The sequence below is a fragment of the Callorhinus ursinus genome, unplaced genomic scaffold, assembly GCF_003265705.2.
Source record: "Callorhinus ursinus isolate GAN/ISIS: 27379988/994484 unplaced genomic scaffold, GSC_fseal_2.0 scaffold102, whole genome shotgun sequence".
NCBI lineage: Eukaryota > Metazoa > Chordata > Mammalia > Carnivora > Otariidae > Callorhinus > Callorhinus ursinus.
In genome coordinates, this window is record NW_027397164.1 from 449,512 (window position 1) to 468,412 (window position 18,901).

At 53.0% G+C, this 18,901-nt stretch overlaps 2 protein-coding genes and 1 non-coding gene across 3 annotated transcripts in view; 2 read left to right on the top strand and 1 right to left on the bottom strand.

The window, feature by feature from the left end:
- PYY (peptide YY) overlaps positions 1-18,901 on the bottom strand; it is a 76,289-nt gene that overhangs the window by 22,442 nt on the left and 34,946 nt on the right. The window lies entirely within an intron of this gene.
- LOC112815785 (small nucleolar RNA SNORA61) lies at positions 13,100-13,247 on the top strand. The gene has a single exon (XR_003206053.1). It is a non-coding gene; the product is annotated as a small nucleolar RNA SNORA61 (small nucleolar RNA).
- NAGS (N-acetylglutamate synthase) lies at positions 13,794-18,841 on the top strand. The gene is made up of 7 exons (XM_025861661.2): positions 13,794-14,323; positions 14,885-15,159; positions 15,272-15,485; positions 15,757-15,937; positions 16,276-16,447; positions 16,546-16,728; positions 17,363-18,841. The coding sequence occupies exons 1-7, from the start codon at positions 13,898-13,900 to the stop codon at positions 17,514-17,516; spliced, it is 1,605 nt and encodes a 534-aa protein (XP_025717446.1). The 5' UTR covers positions 13,794-13,897; the 3' UTR covers positions 17,517-18,841.

The window sequence follows — 18,901 nt, forward strand, 5'->3', positions numbered from 1 at the left end:
CACACTCCTGCTCGTTCGCTCACTCTCTCTCTCAAATAAATAAATAAAATCTTTAAAAAAAATGTCAAGGATAGTCATCTCTTGGGATGGAACTACAGGTTATTTTTTCTTTATATTTTTATGTAATTGTTATAATTTGCAATGGATATTACTTTTATAATCAGAAAAGTTTTAACTGAGAAAATTAAAAACAAGAAATAATTAAAATAATTAGAAACAAAATGTATAATCCATAAAACATTGTTCTCTTTATTTTCTTGGCACTCTAGCCCCAAGCAGGGAACCATATTTTTGACATTTACATAGGGGTAGGAGACCCCACTTCCTCCTCATGGGATCCCCAGACTTTCTGAGAGCTGCCCCTAGGCTGGCCTGCCTGGCACACGGGTGTCTCACCTAAACCCCACCTGCTGCCACCCCTTCTTTCCTGCCTGCCCCCTGCAGGGTGGGAATTCTTCCTGTCCACCAGCTCCCTGTCCCCTCTCCCCATCTTGTCAGAAGGCCCCAGGACTATAACCTAATGTCTTCCGCCTGTCACCTCCCTGCCCTAGAGCCAAAGCCCGGCCCCCTCTCCCCATTTCCTCCAGCCTCCAGCCAGGAATGAGGCCCAAGGAAGGACCAGAGCCCAGAGGGCTGTGGTCTCAGCAGAGAAAAGAGCAGAGGCCAGGCTCAGTGCCTCGGAGGAGGGGAGACCCAAGATTGGCCAGGAGTAGGCAACAGGGTGGGCCCCTTGGCCCATAAAGAGAGGTGAGTGTCCAGCTCTTTCTCTCCTGAAGACACATACCCAGATGTTTGTCCAAGAGGGGAGGCATTTGGGGTATCTGTGGAGGAGGCTAGGTGCCCCCATTGCTCCCCATGGTTCCCCCCAAGACTGGGTTTCTTGCAGCCTTAAAGGAAAGGATCCTTTGAGGACTGTGGCCCCAGACAGGCCTAAACTGGAATCTCAGTTCCACAGCCCACTGATTTTGCCTTTCTGAGCCTCAGTTTCCCTCATCTGTAAATGGGAATAATACCCTTGCAAGGCCATTGTAAGGACCACAGAAAATGGAGAAAAACCCCAGAGCAGGTGTCCGTTAAACCGTAGCTGAGGCTCTTATGTCTGCCCCAGGACTCGGAACCACGGGCCGCTGTCAGGGGAGCCTGCACCCTCCTGCCCCTCCACCCCGTCACCCGCTCACATGTGGATGGATTCTCACGCCCACCCACCACAAACTGTCTCTTGAATTCCAGCTCCACGTGTGTCCGCGGCATGCCGGGCACCCTGCTGAGAGTGTCACATTGACGTCCCACTGCAATCCTATAAGGTCTGCGTTATTAGCTCCGTTTTACTGCTAAAGAAACTGAGGCTCAGAGAGGTCAAGCAACTTGCCCCAGGTCCCACAGCAGGTAAATGGACACCGGGGCAAGAGCTCAGGCCAATGGGGCCCTGATCCGTGCTCTCTTCTCTGTCTCAGGCTGCCCTCATAGAGCCAGATGGCAACATATTCCTCGGGCCTCTGGGTCCACTCCTCCGGTGGTCAGCACAGATGTGGGTGACTCCGGCCCTGAAGCCATGACTCTGTTACCAATATTCCCAGACTGGGCAGAGCCCTCCCCTCCTCTGCCCTTATTAATTTTACCAGGAGCCTCCTGAGAAAACCAGGCCTCCCTCTCCCCCCACCCCTGCTGCTCTCTGGCTTAATTACTTCTCCTCCTGGCTGTAATGAATGTCTCTGAGCCCCTGAGACAGGAAACTTCATCAGGAACGGCCGCCTTCCTGACTCAGCCCTGCCTCCCCCAGCCCCGTCCCTTTGGACCCAGACAGAGGCCCAGCCTCTGCCTCATCTCCAGCCCAGCCCCAGCTTCAGCTAAGAGGGCATCTGTGGGTGGGAGATGCCCTAGGCCCCTCAGCCCCCTTGCCCCCCCCATAGAATGCAGGAGTGCAGGCGCTAAAACCAGACCATAAGGGGTCTGCCCCAGATTGGGGGGTCCCAATCCTCAGACCCTCATCCAGCAATCCGCCCACAGGCATTGGAGCAGGCGGCTCAGATTGGCAGCTCATCCTGGCTTCCTTCCACCCCCAGGGGTCAGCACAAAGAGGTCATTCTTTCCTCTTATTCATTCACCCCGTGCCCAGGAGCACCTGCTCAGTACCAGCCCCTACTCCGAGCACTGGGAATACGACAGGGAACGAGATCGACAAGATGTGTGCCTTCTAGGAGTTTATGGTCCAGCAAGAACACAGCCCAAAACAAGTGAACAAGCAGATAAATAAAGTTACCCGAGACCCTTGAACAACACGGGTTTGAACTACACGGATCCACTTATACACAGGTTTTTTCGGTAGATACAATACAGTACTGTAAATATATTTTCTCTTCTTTGTGATTTTCTTAATAGCATTTTCTTTTCTCTAGCTTACTTTATTGTAAGAACACAGTATATAGTACATCTAACATATAAAATATGTTTATTTTATCGACTCTTTATGTTATCTATAAGGCTTCCTGTCAACAGTAGGGTACTGGGAGTCAAAAGTTATACATAGATTTTTGACATCCCTAAACCCCGCATCATTCAAGGGTCAACTGTATTTATAAGGAGGGGGAAAGTGGGAGCTGAGACAGAGTGATAGCTTATGAGTAGCAGCGATGGCACATACGCTCCCATCCCGTCCTGTTCAATCCCTATATTGGAAGTCCTTACTGCAGTCTGCCCTGCATCTTTCATGCTTCAAGGCCAGCAGGGTCTTACTGGATCATCACTTCCAATCACCCAGGGCTTCTGCTACATACCCACCCCACCCATCACCTCAAACAACCACAGGGAGGAAAGAGGGTCAACGGTGTAGAAGTCCCAGAGTCACCATGTCAGGAAGGAGGACAGCAGAATGAAGACAGTATCAGCCGCCCGACATCCCCTTTCTGCCTCTCCACCCTCCCACTGGGGTCCCTTATCCTCCCCCTGGACCCCACGCCCACCGTCGAAGTCATTTCCAAGTAGACTAAGGAGTTACATGTAAAAATACATTGAACCACAGAAAATCAGGAAGAAGGCACAGCCGGACCTCTTGAGGGAAGAGGGCTTTATGAGTATAAAGGATGGGACGAAATCACAGGAGAAAGGTCAACAGCTTTGCCCACAGAAGCGTTAAACGCAGGTGTGTGTCATATAAGCGTAACTGAAATGACGCAGGAACCCCCTCTTTTTTGCCAGGCTTGCTCCTAATCTGTCCCAGATGGAGCCCGCCAGGAACTTTCCCTCCCCTCACGCCCACCCCTCACCTCACCTGGTCTGAGTTGGCTCTCGCCCCTGAATGCTCCCTGGCACCCAGCTGCTCCATCCTCCATCCTCTATCAAAGCGTAGACAAGACTGTGTTGTGAATGTCGGTTTCCGTTTGGATACTCATGGTGCGTGGGCACCTTGACATCTTATTGTTTTATAATCTCCATGCCCAGCTCACAGAAATACCTTACACGGGGTAAAATTCATTAAGTTTTTTAGTGGATATCTGTTATATTTTCTTCTTCCCTAGGTTTTTTTTTCAAAAATTGTAGCGAAATATACATAACATAGACACCAAAAAAAAAATACACATAACATAAAATCTACCAGCTTAATTTTTTGAGGAAACTCCGTACTGTTTCCATAGCAGCTGTGCCATTTTGCTTTCCCTCCAACAGCGCACAGGGATTTCAATTTCTCCGCATCCTCACCAACCCTTGTTACTTTCTGGTGTTTTTGACAGTAGGCATCCTAATGTGTGTGAGGTGGCATCTTACTGTTGTGGGGGGTTTTGTTTGTTGTTTTATTATTTTTATTAATCTCTATGCCCAACATGGGGCTCAAACTCACCGCCCCAAGATCAAGAGTCGCTCGCTCCACCAACTGAGCCAGTGAGGCGCCCCTTGCTGTTGTTTTGATTCGCATTTCCCAATAACTAGTTTTTAAACGAGTCAACAGACTAAAACATAATCCATATGGCAGATATGACAAAGGGTAATATCTTTTCTATGTAAAATGAATATACAGATCTCTATGTAAAACATTAGGATCCAAAAAGACAAATGGACGTGAAGAGACAACTTCCAAAGGAGGAAAGGTAACATAAGAACAAATGGCATCACAGGCCTGTACCCCTGAAACAAATAATACATTATATGCTAATAATAAATAAATAAATAGGGCGCCTGGGTGGCTCAGATGGTTGAGCATCTGCCTTCGGCTCAGGTCATGATCCCAGGGTCCTGGGATCAAGTCCCGCATCGGGCTCCCTGCTCCTTGGGAGCCTGCTTCTCCCTCTGCCTCTCTCTCTCTCTGTCTCTCATGAATAAATAAATAAAATCTTAAAAAAATAAATAATAAATAATAATTTTTAAAAAGGAACAAATGGCATCGCTGGTCACTAAAAAACACAAAACAGAATACCATGTTTTACCTGGGAAGATTTCAAAACTTAAAAAAAATAAATAAAAAGACAAAACTCACTGCTGGCAAGGAAGGTTGGCAAATAGACATATTCGTCCTTTCATAGCTTATGAGTGTGCATTGGTACAACCCTTTTGAAAAGCAACTTCCAAAGACTCAGGAGGCTTTATGCACTTTAACCTAGGAATTCAGTTTCTGGGCACTTACTGAAATAAACTTATTTCAGCAATATATGCATAAAATGTGTACCACAGTTTATTTATAAGAGTGAAAACTTGGAAGTATCATAACAGCATATTCAATAATAAATTTTAAAAATGTTCCTATAGTGTAACATTATGCAGTCACCCAAAAGTTGATCATGCAGTTTATGAGATGAGAAGCTGTTTAGGACTTTAAGGGGAAAAGCAGAATACAAAATGTTACCTGCCTTAAGATTTTAACTCAGAAAAAAAATAAGGGTAGTAAATGTATATAAAAATATACAGCAGGGGGCGCCTGGCTGGTTCAGTTGGTGGGCCTGCTACTCTTGATCTCTGGGTTGTGAGTTTCAGATCCACCTTGGGTGTGGAGATGACTTAAAAATAAAATCTTAAAAAGAAAAATACGACAGACTCGCGGAAGCTTTCTCTGGCTGATGAGCCTGTGGGTAATTCTTTTCTGTCTTGTGCTTCATCTCTTCACACCATATACCTGAAAATGTACTCACAACCTTTCATAAACTTTGATCAGATATTCCCTCTTCTGAATATTTATCCTTAAAAAATCATTCAACAGCATAAAGGAAAATGTTATGCATGAAATGCTAATTACATTTATAATCATATATAAGTTGGATGCAAATCAAATGTTTAATAATAGAAATTAATTGAATAGATGAGGAAATTTCACCCTTATTGAAATCTTAGTCACTAAAAGGCACAGTTAGAAAGTGTGACAGGTTGAATTGTGTCCCCCAAAAAGATATGTTGAAGTCCTAACCCCCAGTACCTTGGATTAGGACCTCATTTGGAAAAAGGATGTTGCAGTCTTTTTTTTTTTAATGATTTTATTTATTTATTCATGAGCGACAAAGGTGGGGGGAGAGAGAGAGAGAGAGAGAGAAGGAGAGGGAGAAGCAGGCTCCCAAGGAGCAGGGAGCCCGAGGCGGGACTCGATCCCAGGACCCTGGGATCATGACCTGAGCCGAAGGCAGACGCTTAACCATCTGAGCCACCCAGGCGCCCAGGATGTTGCAGTCTTAATTCATTAAGATGAGGTCATACTGGAGTAGGGTGGCATTTAATCCAATATGTCTGGTGTCCTTCTAAGAAGAGGAGACACGCACAGGGAGAGGGTAGCCATGTGACCCCAAAGACAGAGATTGGAATGGTGCATCTACAATCCAAACAATGCCAAGGATTGCCAGCAAACACCAGAAGCTAGAAGAGCCAAGGAAGGATTCTCCCCTACAGGTTTCAGGTAGCCCTGCTGACGTCTTGATCTTGGACTTCTAGCCTCCCCACCTGAGAGACCATACATTTCTGCTATTTTCAGCAACCCAGTCTGTGGTACTTTGTTAGGGCAACCCTAGGAAACTAATACAGGACATAATATGAAAAATGTTCCTGACATCCTAAGTGAAAATCAGGAAATATTTATAGGTACAAAATAACACAGCCATCTTTGTTTAATGTAAAAGAGCTTAGAAGGAAAGACCGACTGCAAGAGCAGCTATATTAGTAGGCTAGGTAGGTTTTATTTATCCAGTTTTCAGTAATTTTCCTAAATTACTTTTATAATGAAAAAAAAGAGTTTGCTGTTTTGGGGTTTTGGTTGTTGTCGTTGTTTTATCAAGTATACCCTAATTGTAACCACCAGCTCCTCTTTCCACTCTCACTGTCAGACCCCTGGTCTCTGCCTGGGATCCACCACCTCTCCCCACCATCCCTTAACTTCTAGGAGCCCAGCTGAGATTGGGCCAGTCCTCAAAATCTTGCAGTGGCTCCCCTGGTCTCCTTTAGCTGCACCCACACCACTGGCCTCGCTACCCTCGGCTTTGCCCTTCCCCGCCCCTGACCTTGCCCTGCCACACTAACATTGGTACCTTCCCTGGGGTTTCTCAGTCCGACCTACGACCGGTGAATCGGGAGGGAAGCCAGCTTTCTCCCCACGGAGAAGATGAAAAGGAGAACCCCTGCAGTGGGAGTGAAGGTCTTGCTCAAAGCCAGCCCGAGGCCAGTATGTGAGGCTGGGACTCGAAACCAGGGCCCCCGATCCCAGGTCAAGGCAAGGGCCGAGCCCTGTGTCCCCGGGTCCACTCGCCCAGTACCCTGCCCGGTCCACAGTGGGCGCTCCCTTCGTGTGTCCCGATTGAGGAAGCCTGAGACCCCTCCTCCCAACGTTGCCCCCAATAAAACCTCCCACTCCCCTCAACGCCTTTGCCCCTGACTCCCCCTTTGGCTGCATCCTCACTCCCTCACACCCGCCCCCCCACTCCCGGGCTGGTCTACTTGCAGGAGGGTTGCGGGTATTGGGATGCGAGAGCGGCGCGGGAAGATGGGGTGGCTCTGGAAGGGCGTTGGCTGGGGTAGAGGCAGCCAGAGCCCGGGGAGGGGGAGGCGGCAAGCCTGGACACAAAGGCACCAAGAGTCGGCTCCCCAACCCGCTGCCCCGGACCGGTTCTCACTCGCACCCTCGAACGGATCGCTGTAATTTCGCAGGGAGCTCACTCTGTCCTCGTATCCCCGGGCCGGGCCGACACCGCCCTCTCGTGGCAATAGTGTGTAATTACAAACTGCGGGCGGACAGTGGAACCCGAGTCCTTCTCCACGGAGGACAGGTCGGGTAGGGCCCTGAGTTCCCTGAGTCCAGCAGGAGGGCTGTTCAAGCTTAGGACAGTTTGCTAAGCCCTGATACTCCACAAACCCCTGCCTACACATCAATTTCGCCTTGGGACATGCACATAATAGGATGGGCCGTATGAAACTTCGATTTGTTGACTTCTAACTTATAAAAACACAAAAACATACAAAAGATACACATGAGCTCCGCCCATCTCCCCCCTTCATACATGCCAAAGCCCTCAAACACACACACACACACACACACACACTCACCTCTACACATTCCTCTTTCCAACACACAGATGGATATCCCCCCTCCCCCTGGGGAGCTCTCAGCCATGGGACAGAGAAGTACCACCCAGCGCTACACCCCCTAACCCTACCCACGAGTCCCACACAACACCCAACCCCCACGAAGCCATAAACACAACACCCCCGAGTTCAGCTCCACCCCAGGGTCTTCACCTCTCCCTCCATCTCCTCCTTGACCTCAAACTCACTAGGGACATCCCCATATTGAATGTCACCTCTCTTGACTTCTAGAGACCAACCAACATCTCTGCTCGAGTACTTCTCAGATTTTAATGTCCATAGACTCTCCTGGGGACCTCATTAAAATGCAGATGCTAATTCAGGAGGCCTAGAGCAGGCCCCAGATTCCACATTTCCAACCCGCTCCCAGGTGATGTTATGAACCAAGCTTTGAATAAGGAGGCTCTGCTTCTTTCTGCAGCCACAATTCCCCCGAGTTCCCGTGGGCTCATCCTGGGTCCCTCCCCAACCATCTGCCACCTGGTTTTCCCACTCTACGTCCCCCACACACACACACACCAAAATGGGAAAGTCAGTGGTAAGTGAAACCAGTGGGCTTTTCTCAGGTTTTGAGGCATCTATGCCGTGGGCTGCCCCTTTCTTCTTGAACCATCTCTACCTGTGGATTCTGGGTGACTCCTGGTGGGCCCCCTTCTACCTCTCCAATGTGCTCCCCGCTTTCTCAGGCCCCTCCCTGGCAGCTAGCTTGTGGCCACGCTCAGGGCCTCTCCATCCCTGACCTCTCTCCTGAGCTCCACAATCTTTTTCCACCTGTCCGCTAGGAATTTCTACTTGTGCCCTGAAAGTATTTTATCTCCACTTGTCTAAAATCGTCTCCTGGGATCTCTGTAATCATCGTCACGCCAACTTCGTGGTGTGAGTGTGGGAATTAAATAAGCGGATACATATCATGTGCTTAGAACATACCTGACGAAGAGTTTGCCATCATTAACTTTAAGACAGTAGCCTTTCCTAAATACCCCCAGTCCCCAGAAATTGTAGATTGTAGGAAGACTCTAACCATCATAGGGTTATGGACAGGTTCTTCCGTGTGTGTGAGTGTGTGTGTGTGTGTGTGTATGTGTGCCATCTCTAGAAGGTCTCTAGCAGACGCAAACAGGCCAGCAACATCTCCCTCACACTGTGGATAACTTCCTCCTTTGCACAAACCTCAGCAGCAGCAGCCAGAAGACACGGAGAGTAGGGAGTCCCCTGCTGGACAAGAGGCTCATCGCACAATTGGAACGGAAATTCTTTTTTTGTTTTGTTTTTTTTTTTAAGAATTTATTTATTTGACAGAGAGAGACACAGCAGGAGAGAAAACACAAGCAGGGGGAGTGGGAGAGGGAGAAGCAGGCTTCCTGCAGAGCAGGGAGCCCGATGCGGGGCTCGATCCCAGGACGCTGGGACCATGACCTGAGCCGAAGGCAAGACGCTTAAAGACTGAGCCACCAAGGTGCCCCTGGAACCAAATTCTTAAATCCATAAATTATGTATTTGTGGAGTATTTACTATTTCACATCTTTGTGCCTCGAAGGAAAACTACTCATGGAAGAAGCAAGCTCGCTTTTATGGAGTGTTTTACCTGTCAGACTGGTAGCTTGCTCCTACGGGAATTCATTGAATTTTCTCATTTGTCCAATCATACATAGCAGTGGATAGATAGTATAATGAATCCCCTGTGCCCATCGTCCAGCTTCAACAAATACCAACTCCTGACTCAGAGCGAGTCTTACTGCATCTGTCCCCCCACCCCCAGTTTCTCCCCTCCAGGGTTATTTTGAACTAAATGCAAGCCATCTTATCATTCCATCTATAAATATTCAGGATGCACACTATATGGAGTAGTTTTAAAAACATGACACACAATCATAGCACACCTAAAAATTAATATATCAAATATCCTTTGTGGTCAAATTTTTCCAATTGTCTCATTTTTTATGGCTTGTTTGATTCAGAATTCAAATAAGGATTAAAAGAGACTTTAAAAATACATGTTTTGGGGCTCCTGGGTGGCTCAGTCGTTGGGCGTCTGCCTTTGGCTCGGGCCATGGTCCCAGGGTCCTGGGATCGAGCCCCACATTGGACTCCCTGCTCCACGGGAAGGCCTGCTTCTCCCTCTCCTACTCCCCCTGCTTGTGTTCCCTCTCTCGCTGTGTCTCTCTCTGTCAAATAAATAAATAAAATCTTTAAAAAAATACATCTTTCAAGGGGTGCCTGAGTGGCTCAGTGAGTGAAGTGTCTGCCTTCGGCTCAGGCCATGATCCCAGGGTCCTGGGATTGAGCCCCACTCCATGGGGAGTCTGCTTCTCCCTCTTACCCTGCCCCCCTGCTCGTGATCTCTTTTTCTCTCTCACACTTTCTCTCTCAAAAAAATAAATAAAATCATTTTTAAATAAAATAAAATAAAAATACATCTTTTGGGGGGGCACTTGGGTGGCTCAGTCAGTTAAGCCGCCAACTTTTGATTTTGGCTCAGGTCATGATCTCAGGGTCGTGGAATTAAGCCCCACATCAGGCTCCACACTCAGTGTGGAGTCTGCTTGAGATTCTCTCTCTCCCTCTGCCTCTCCCCTGGCTTGCACTCTCTCTCTCTCTCTCTCTCTCTCTCTTTCAAATCTATCTGTCTGTCTGTCTGTCTTTTTGGCACACCTGGCTGGCTTCAGTAGAGCATGTGACTCTTGATCTCAGGGTTGTGTGGAGATTACTTAAAATAAAATATTTTTAAAAAATACATCTTTTCATTTAATTCCTCCCTCCTCTCTCCTACTCTTTTCCTTGTAATTCATTTGTTGAAGAAACCAGGTTGCTTGCCCTATAGTTTCCCACGGTGTGGATTGGCTGACTGCATGCCCATGGAGAGCTTTTCATCTTCACTACTATGCAGTGAGATTAAGTTTTATTCTCTTTCCCCCCTTTATTACAAGTGAGAAAACGGGAGCCCAGAGAAGTTAAATGCCTTGCCCAAACCTTTGCAGCCAAGGAAGTGGCAGAGCCAGGCCTCCTGACCTCCAGCCAGGGAAAATGGGACGGCATGCTCAGAGCGCCCCATTCACGACCTGGCACATAGTATGTGCTCACAAAACGGTGGTTGACCGAGGTCTGTGTACTCTCCCACTGGGCTCTTCCTCCTCACAGACGGAGAGGGCCACCTTGGGGCTGCTGGGAAGTCCTAGGGCCAATCCCATGATAGTCCACAGAGCCAGGCTTCTCTTTCCACAGGGCCCTACGTCTTTCCTTCTGTCTTCTCTTCATTCATTCATTCAGTGTTTACCGGCCACTTCGCCCATGGCAGACACCATTACAGCATGTGAATGAGTATGGCTCTGTGCCTCTATGTGGGTAGATGAGTATGACCTCAGGAGGGGGGTCTGCTTGTAACTCTGTATGTAGTATGTGTGTGTGTGTGTGTGTGTGTGTGTGTGTGTGTGTGTGTGTATCTCCCCTCAGGTGCTGTGATTGGAACCGTCAGCTGTCACCCCTGTCCCCTCACCTGCCCGGCTTCCTGTCACTTCCACGCCCACCTGTCCTGAGTGGCAGCCGAGGGGGGCTTTAGTAGGAGGGACAGCCTTGGCCCTTCAAACCAGCTCCTGTGCTCAAGGCTGCGGCCTGTGCTGAGGGGAAGTATCTGGAGGGGTTGGAAGGTTGTGTCTGATCCCAGCATCTCCATGACCCAGGGCCTGGTGAGAAGACAGGATCCTGATTCTGGGCACACTGACAGCAAGATTTGCTCTGAAAAACACAACGACGGCCTGCTTCAGAGGGGAACAAAGAAAATTCAAGCTGGAACCACAGACCCACAGGGATCCTGCAGGCCTTTAATTCAGAGGGGTGGGGTCAGGTAGGGGTGTTGACCTCATACACCCACACTCATCTCCTCCACAAAGCAGGGCCAGTTCTCCAACCAGAGGCTGGCCTTCCCCCAGGGAGAGGCAGTGGGGACACAGTGGCCCCAGGGTCACTGGACCTGGAGTTAATCATCTACTCAGGGTATCCCTGGGCCCATTGGCTGCCTGGGGACACGGCCCTCTGGGCTAAAGCCCAAAGCAGGGGGAAGCAGCTCCCCAGCCGCTGTCTGCCCCACCAGCCCAGGGAAAATGGGGCTGATGCTGTTGGCTACTGAAATGGGTGGGCCCCTGGTCTGAGGAGGGAGAAAACAGCCCTGCCCTCAGGGAGCCCCAGTCCGAAGGGAGAAGACAGCCTTGCCCTCACAGAGGCCCTGAGTTGGCAGGAGGGGGAAAGGGCCTGGGAGAGGCATACATTTGGGAGAGAAGGAGTGAAGAGAGGCCAGAGCTGGGGCAGAGAGACGGAGCAGGAGGAATCCTGAGTGGAGAGGGGCCAGGGAGGGTGGGAACGCTGAGGGGCTTGGAAAATGATTAATCCCCCAGGAGCTAGGACCACCTCCTCTGGTGGATTCTGGGAAGTGTAGGGAAGTAGGGGGTGGGCCCGCAGTAAACTGGGAAGAGAAAGAAGGCCTTAGAGATGACCCCACAGAGTAGGGGGTACAGACCTTCCATGCTTCCCTCTCTGCTGGAACCCAGGATTTCTAAGTAGGAAAATGGAAAAGTTAGTGGACCAGGTCACAAAGGTCAGCTCCCCCAACCCCTGCCAGGAGTCCCCTGCCTGGGATAGTGCATGCGTGTGCTGTGTGTGCACACGTGTTGGTGCATGCCTGAGTGTGTTGGCAGGGGATGCTGGGAAGGGGTTGGTGTGCTCACCCAGCATCCTCTGGGATGCTCAGGAGAGAAGCAGCTCAGGCCACTGCTCACCGTTCAGGCAGAGCCCCAAGAGTCCTGACTCCCAGCACAGGGAGCACAGAACTGCAGAGGAGGAAGAAAAGAGCAGTGGTGAGAACTTAGGATGCCTAGCATCTGGCCGTTACACTACCAGCTGTGTGACCTTGGCCAAGTCACTGCTCCTCCACACTTGCTTTCCTCCTCTATAGTGACAGAGGGGGGGGGGGGGGGGCTCCCGCACCGTACGGGAGCACAGGATTGCAGGATGTGTACAATGGATAGTGTACTGGGCGCTTTCTGGCAGCAGGTGGATATAGTATCAAGTCACAGTGAATCACATCCTGGGAAAGTTTTCAAGTCCTTTTCAAATCTTGTTTAAGAGCACGCATCAGAAGCAGAACTGCTTTGCTTCAAAGAACAGCCCCACTGTTAATGAGCCCAATGACCTTGGCCCTCACAGAGTTCTGTGCCTCGATTTCCTCATCTATAAAACGGGCAGAATAATAATACCCATCCCGGCATCATTGTGAGGATGAAATGAGTTACTATATGTGAAGTGCTCTGCACAGGGCCTGGCATTCCACAGGTCAGGAGAAAGCCTCCCAGGCTGCCAGGGTGCTTCTGACACTGTGTACTTGGTAGCCTTCTGTGCTACCAAGAGAGCAGGCAACACTAGCCAGCTGGAACTTAACATTTTGTTTTGGCTTTATTCTTAAGGCTTTCTTCTGTTGGTAGCAAGTGATACTGGTTTTCTAGTTATAATCTTGACAGGGATAAATTTTAAATTTAAGAACCTTAATACTAATAAGGGGTGATTTACCCTCCGGTTACCTTTCCCATTGGATCTGAATGCTGGTCTTAGTGGAAGGGGGCATATGTTTGGGAAAAGGAGGAAAAGGAACACCGAAGCTGGCCTCACAGTGCTTATAGTCTGGCATATAGCTTATGGCCTAATTTCAAACAAGGTAATAAAAGTAAAAAGTAAAATAAAATAAAATAAATAATAAGGGGTGATTTGAGACTATGACAAAATTCTTCAAAGTGGTACCCAGGGTCTGGAGCTTGGACAACCCTGGTAACCTCATGATTCCAATATTCTTGGAGCTCAGATCATAGGATAGAGGCATTCCCCGCCCTCCAGCAGAGCTGGCACACCTCCACCCTCCTTCCACTCCTCCCCACCTCTCCTTGCAGTCTCCTCCCTCAGTCCCAGGGTAACGGCCACTTGCTCTCCCCTCTTGCCCTCCTCACACTCCCGTTTAATCATCCTGAACCCCGCAGACCGCCAAAGCCACCCTGGGTCCCCTGAGCCCTTCCTGGAACCGGCCTTGGCAGCAGATGAAAGACACCCCGCCATCACTTATCTCTGCCTCGTGACCCGCACTAGTGGGTTCCGTCCCCCCCGCACGGGGGCGGGGTATATTGGTGGCCCCGCCCTCCGACCCATGGCTTGTCCCTCCTCAAATGCACCCAGAGACGACTCTGCGCCCCCAGTCCGCGCCCCGCCGCGGCTGGCCCAGCCCCGCCTTGCAGCAGGTTAAGAGCCCCCCAGAGCCGGGAGCTGCGGACAGAAGCGCACTCGCGGGGGGGAGGGGGCCCCCGCCGGTCTGGTTGTCATGGCGACGGCGCGGTTGGCCTGGGCCCTACGGGTCACCTCTGCGGGAGGAAGGCTGCGCGGTCCCCGAGGCACTGGGGGCGCCCGGAGACTGAGCGGCAGCGCGCGACGGCGGGCGGCCAGGGGTGCCAGCCCGGGGCGCCGGCTCAGCACCGCCTGGGCGCCGGCCCAGGCCGCACGAGAAGGGACCGACGGCGCAGAGGACGACACCCACTCGCCTGCCGCGGAGGAGCCGGAGTGGACGCCGCCCCCCGCGCCCCCGGTCCCTCCCGACTCCCCGGGGCCCCCAGCCGGCCGCTCGCTGGTGCAGCGGGACATCCAGGCCTTTCTGAACCAGTGCGGAGCCAGCCCCGGGGAGGCGCGCCACTGGCTCACGCAGTTCCAGACCTGCTACCACTCCGCCAACAAGCCCTTCGCGGTCATCGAGGTGAGCGGAGCCCGGCGCCGGCCATGTCACAGCGAGGGGATGGATGGGGGTTGTACGGCGACGTGTCGCCAGGCATGGCGGGACCGGCTTCGGACTCTGCACAGCGGAAGCGGGAAGGGGTGCGACGGTGCCCGGACGAGTGCCCGGGACTGGGTGAAGCTGCGCGCTGCTCCAATAGTCTCACGCCCAGCCCAGGCGAGGAGAACGGGGACCCTAATCCGCTAAGTGTGATGCGCTGGAGAAGTACCCACCCCGACCATGGGCGCAGTTAGGGGTTCAGATGGCAAGTGGGGAACCTGGACAGGAGCCGCCTGGGTCACCCCTCCCCCCAAGAAGTCAGAGAGTCCAAGGTCGCCGGGAGGCACAGAGGGAGGAACACCAATGTGAGATAAGGGGATGGCAAGACCCAACGGGGCAAAGGGCGGAGCAGGTGGGCGCCCTTAGCCAGAAATGGGGCCTGACTGCTCCTGGGCACGGTAGGGGCACCGACAGGGCCCCGGGGGGCCAGGCTGCAGGAGTCAGAGCCAGCGTTGGCCCTCCTGAACACGCCCTCCCCCGCAGGTGGACGAGGAGGTACTCAAGTGCAGTCAGGCTGTATCCAGCCTGGCCTTCGCCCTGGCATTCCTGCAGCGCATGGACATGAAGCCGCTGGTAGTCCTCGGGCTGCCCGCGCCCACCGCGCCCTCCGGCTGCCTTTCCTTCTGGGAGGCCAAGGCACAGCTTGCCCAGAACTGCAAGGTGCTGGTGGATGAGCTGCGGCACAACGCCGCCACTGCCGTCCCCTTTTTTGGCGGCGGCTCAGTGCTGGGAGCCGCGGAGCCAGCCCCTCATGCCAGGTTAGTGCGGGCCCCGCCTGGCCCAGCGTGCTTGGACCCGCTCCGCCGCGCGCCCTGCCCGAGCCCGGCAGGCCTGGAGGGGGCCCTCTTGAGCACCACGTCTGGCCCACAGCTACGGCGGGATCGTCTCAGTGGAGACCGACCTGCTGCAGTGGTGCCTGGAGTCCGGCAGCATCCCCATCCTGTGCCCCATTGGGGAGACGACCGCCCGCCGCTGTGTGCTCCTGGACTCGCTGGAGGTGACCGCGGCTCTAGCCAAGGCGCTACAGCCCACCAAAATCATCTTCCTCAATAACACAGGAGGCCTGCACGACAGCAGTCAAAAGGTGTGTCCCCTCCTTACGGGCTCCACTCCCGCGACTCCGGGCCTGGATGAGCCCCTCTCGTGCTCCCTGCTCGCCTCCCAGACGGGCCCCAGAGTCATCCTCAAGCCGGGTGGGTGGGGAGCGGCGTGGGGCCCAGATCCGAACTCTCCCTGGCCGAGGACTCTGGGAGGAAGTGAGGGTAAAGGGGTCGGTGAGGAAGGGTCCGTGGGGCAGGGGCGCAGTTCGTGGCAGGCTGCAGGCCAGAGGCTCACCCCCTGCCGCCCGGACGCAGGTCCTGAGTAAGGTGAACTTGCCCGCCGATCTGGACCTGGTGACCAACGCCGAGTGGGTGAGCACTAAGGCGCGGCAGCAGGTGCGGCTCATCGTGGACGTGCTCAGCCGCCTGCCGCACCACTCCTCGGCCGCCATCACCGCCGCCAGCACGCTGCTCACCGAGCTCTTCAGCAACAAGGGTGAGGGCCGCGCCTGGGGGCGGGGTGGGGCGGAGACCAGCGAGACCCGGTTTCGGGGGAGGGAGGCGGGTCTAGGGGAAGTAGGTGGGACTCCGGACGATGGACGGAAGCTGAGGGACAAACTGCCAGGGGAAAGCATCTCCCTGTGTGAAAATCATGTACATATCTATGCCGACCACAGAAATCACTTCATTGTGGAGATCTTACAAAGAGGGTCACTGCCCCCCCCCCCCGGCCCCTGTCGTATCTGGACCCCCCACCAGGCAGGGCAAATGCAGGAACGGATAGGACCTGGCTCTTGGGCTAAACTAACCCCTCCTCCTCCATGCCACCCCCAGGGTCCGGGACCCTGTTCAAGAACGCCGATCGGATGCTGCGGGTGCGCAGCCTGGACAGCCTGGACCAGGGCCGCCTGGTGAACCTGGTCAACGCCAGCTTTGGCAAGAAGCTGCGAGACGACTACTTGGCCTCGCTGCGCCCGCGGCTGCACTCTGTCTACGTCTCTGAGGGGTGAGCCTGCGGGCCCTGGAAGGCAGGGACCAAGGGACAGAGTTGGGCAGGTTGGGGCCAAGGAGAGGTCCCAGCCTGCCTCTCCCCTGCTGCGCCAGGTACAATGCGGCTGCCATTCTGACCACGGAGCCCGTACTGGGGGGCACCCCATATCTAGACAAGTTTGTGGTGAGCTCCAGCCGCCAGGGCCAAGGCTCGGGCCAGATGCTGTGGGAGTGCCTGCGGCGGGACCTGCAGACGCTTTTCTGGCGCTCCCGGGTCACCAACCCCATCAATCCCTGGTAGGTCCCGCTCCCACCCCAGCCCCAGGTCTCCAAAGCCACACCCCCGGAAGGCCCGGCTTCCCCCAAGAAAAAGGCCCCACTCAGTGTGGCCCCACATTCCCCAGGAGGCAGACCACCCACGGAGTCTGAGATTTCCCCAGAAGCAGAGCACACTTAAACATGCTCTGCCCCATGGCAGTGGATTCCTTGAAGACACTCCTGAACTCTCCCAGAGTCCTCAAAAATCCTGACCCTCCAGGTTCTATTCCAGGCCCAGTTGCCAAGCGCTGACCCCAGGGCCACTGCATCTCCAGCGAAACATTCTCTCCTTTCTCTTCCCTTCTGCAACTATCCCCTCATCCAGCTCTGTGGGGACCAAGAGGTGAACAAGAACCCCTCCCCTGGAGGCACAGAGAGCAAAGGACATCCTCAGTCTAACCTTCCTAGCTTTGGGACTCTGGCAGGTCAACTAACTTCTCTGAGCCTTAGCTGCTTCTCTGGGAAAAGAGCAAGCCACCACCAGACACCTGGCTGCTGCTGTAAGGATGAAACCAGTAATATCAGGGTGTCTGGCATGTAGTAGGTCCTCAAAATAACCAGTGAGTAGTGAGCACTGGCCTTGCCCTAAAAGCTGCCCCCTTCCCCCCACCAGGTACTTCAAACACAGTGATGGCAGCTTCTCCAACAAGCAGTGGATCTTCTTCTGGTTTGGCCTGGCTGATATCCGGGACTCTTATGAGCTGGTCAACCATGCCAAGGGGCTGCCGGACTCTTTCTGCAAACCAGCTTCTGACCCCGGCAGCTGACCCTCACCGCCCACCCTGCAGGCCCTGGGACAACCAGGGTGAACCAAAAGCCATGCCTGCGGGAGGTGATCCCAGGCAGCCACAGGCTGGACCAGGCTTGACGGCTAAGTGATGTGCAGAGGAAGCAGCTCCCACTCTACTCTGCCCAGAGGGGGGCGCCCAAGTGGGGACAAGCACAGGAAGAAGGGTGTGACCCAGACAGCCCTCCCCCACCCTCACCACTGGCTCCAAAGCTATAACCGGGGGCCTTCAATTTTCAGTCTAGAGATATGGGAGGTGAGGGTGGGGGGCTTGCCTTCCAGGGCTCTACTCAGGGATAACCTTAAAGGTGGCCAATTTCTGTGGCCTCTGTTTTGAGGCTCCCTTGCCCAAAATATCACCCCCATTTGCTTGATATTCCAGCACTTATTTTAATTCCTTTGGGTCTTACAAATTTTCAGGAGGCCTTGATTAAAACACAAATACTTGTCTGAGAGTCAGCTCACACTTGAAAGGAATGAGCAGTGACCTTCTGGGAGCAAGATCTTGAGGGTTGGAGAACCAGGGGGCTCCCAGAGGGAAGAGAAGAGCTAAATGAGATGGAGTGCCCCCAAGATGAATGCTGTCACTGTCTCCCTGACCTGGGTGTCAGCAGCCCTCCAGAGGGGCTCCCCTCCATCCCACAGACCAGACCAAAGGCAGCTCCAGCTCTCTTTCCAAGCAAGGCCCAGACTTGGATGTTTTCCCCTCGATCCCGCTGGAGGCTGTCTCCATTTGTGGAAAGAGAACACCTCAGCCCGCAGGAGTCCAAAGCCAGAGGTTTCATTCTGCATTTTTGACCCCCACAATGTGCCAGGCCCCCATACTGGTCGCTGGACTACTTTCAATCAGGAGGCGCATGGACAAGTACAGAGAGGACCATCGTGGCACAACGGGGCCACGACAGAACCAGACCCCAGGAGCAGCCTCTGACTTCCCTTAGGAGAGGGGTGACAGAGTGCACCACTGTGTGTGGGCATTAGATAGGCCCAACCTGGAACCCAGCTGTGGCTACATTTGCTCTGTGCCTTGAGGTAAGCTGCTCGCCTTCTCTGAGCTTCCATTTCCTCATCTGTAAGATGTAGAATCCTCATAGTGGACACTTAATGTTAGTCCCCCCCCACCCTCTAGCTGCCCTCACCAAAGATTTCTTCAAAAGAAGCCAGGAGGATAAAAGGGGAGGAAAAGACAAGCTATGACACACGGACTGAGGGGATGGGTCAAGAGCAGACTACAGGGAGGATCTTGACTAGAGAGCCAAAGGCCTGCGGGAACTCTCAGAACAGGGCAGAGGTCACGGGAGGACCAAAGTGGGGCTTAACCAGATGTGGTCTTTCAAGAAACCCAAGATCAATCCCAGCCAATGG

What these genes read in the sequence shown, in the direction of transcription:
- NAGS (XM_025861661.2), top strand. Translation starts at nt 13,898, where the DNA reads ATGGCGACGGCGCGGTTGGCCTGGGCCCTACGGGTCACCTCTGCGGGA. An exon ending in AGCCCTTCGCGGTCATCGAG is followed by an intron (nt 14,324 to 14,884) that starts GTGAGCGGAGCC and finishes CCTCCCCCGCAG; the next exon opens with GTGGACGAGGAGGTACTCAA. An exon ending in TGCACGACAGCAGTCAAAAG is followed by an intron (nt 15,486 to 15,756) that starts GTGTGTCCCCTC and finishes GCCCGGACGCAG; the next exon opens with GTCCTGAGTAAGGTGAACTT.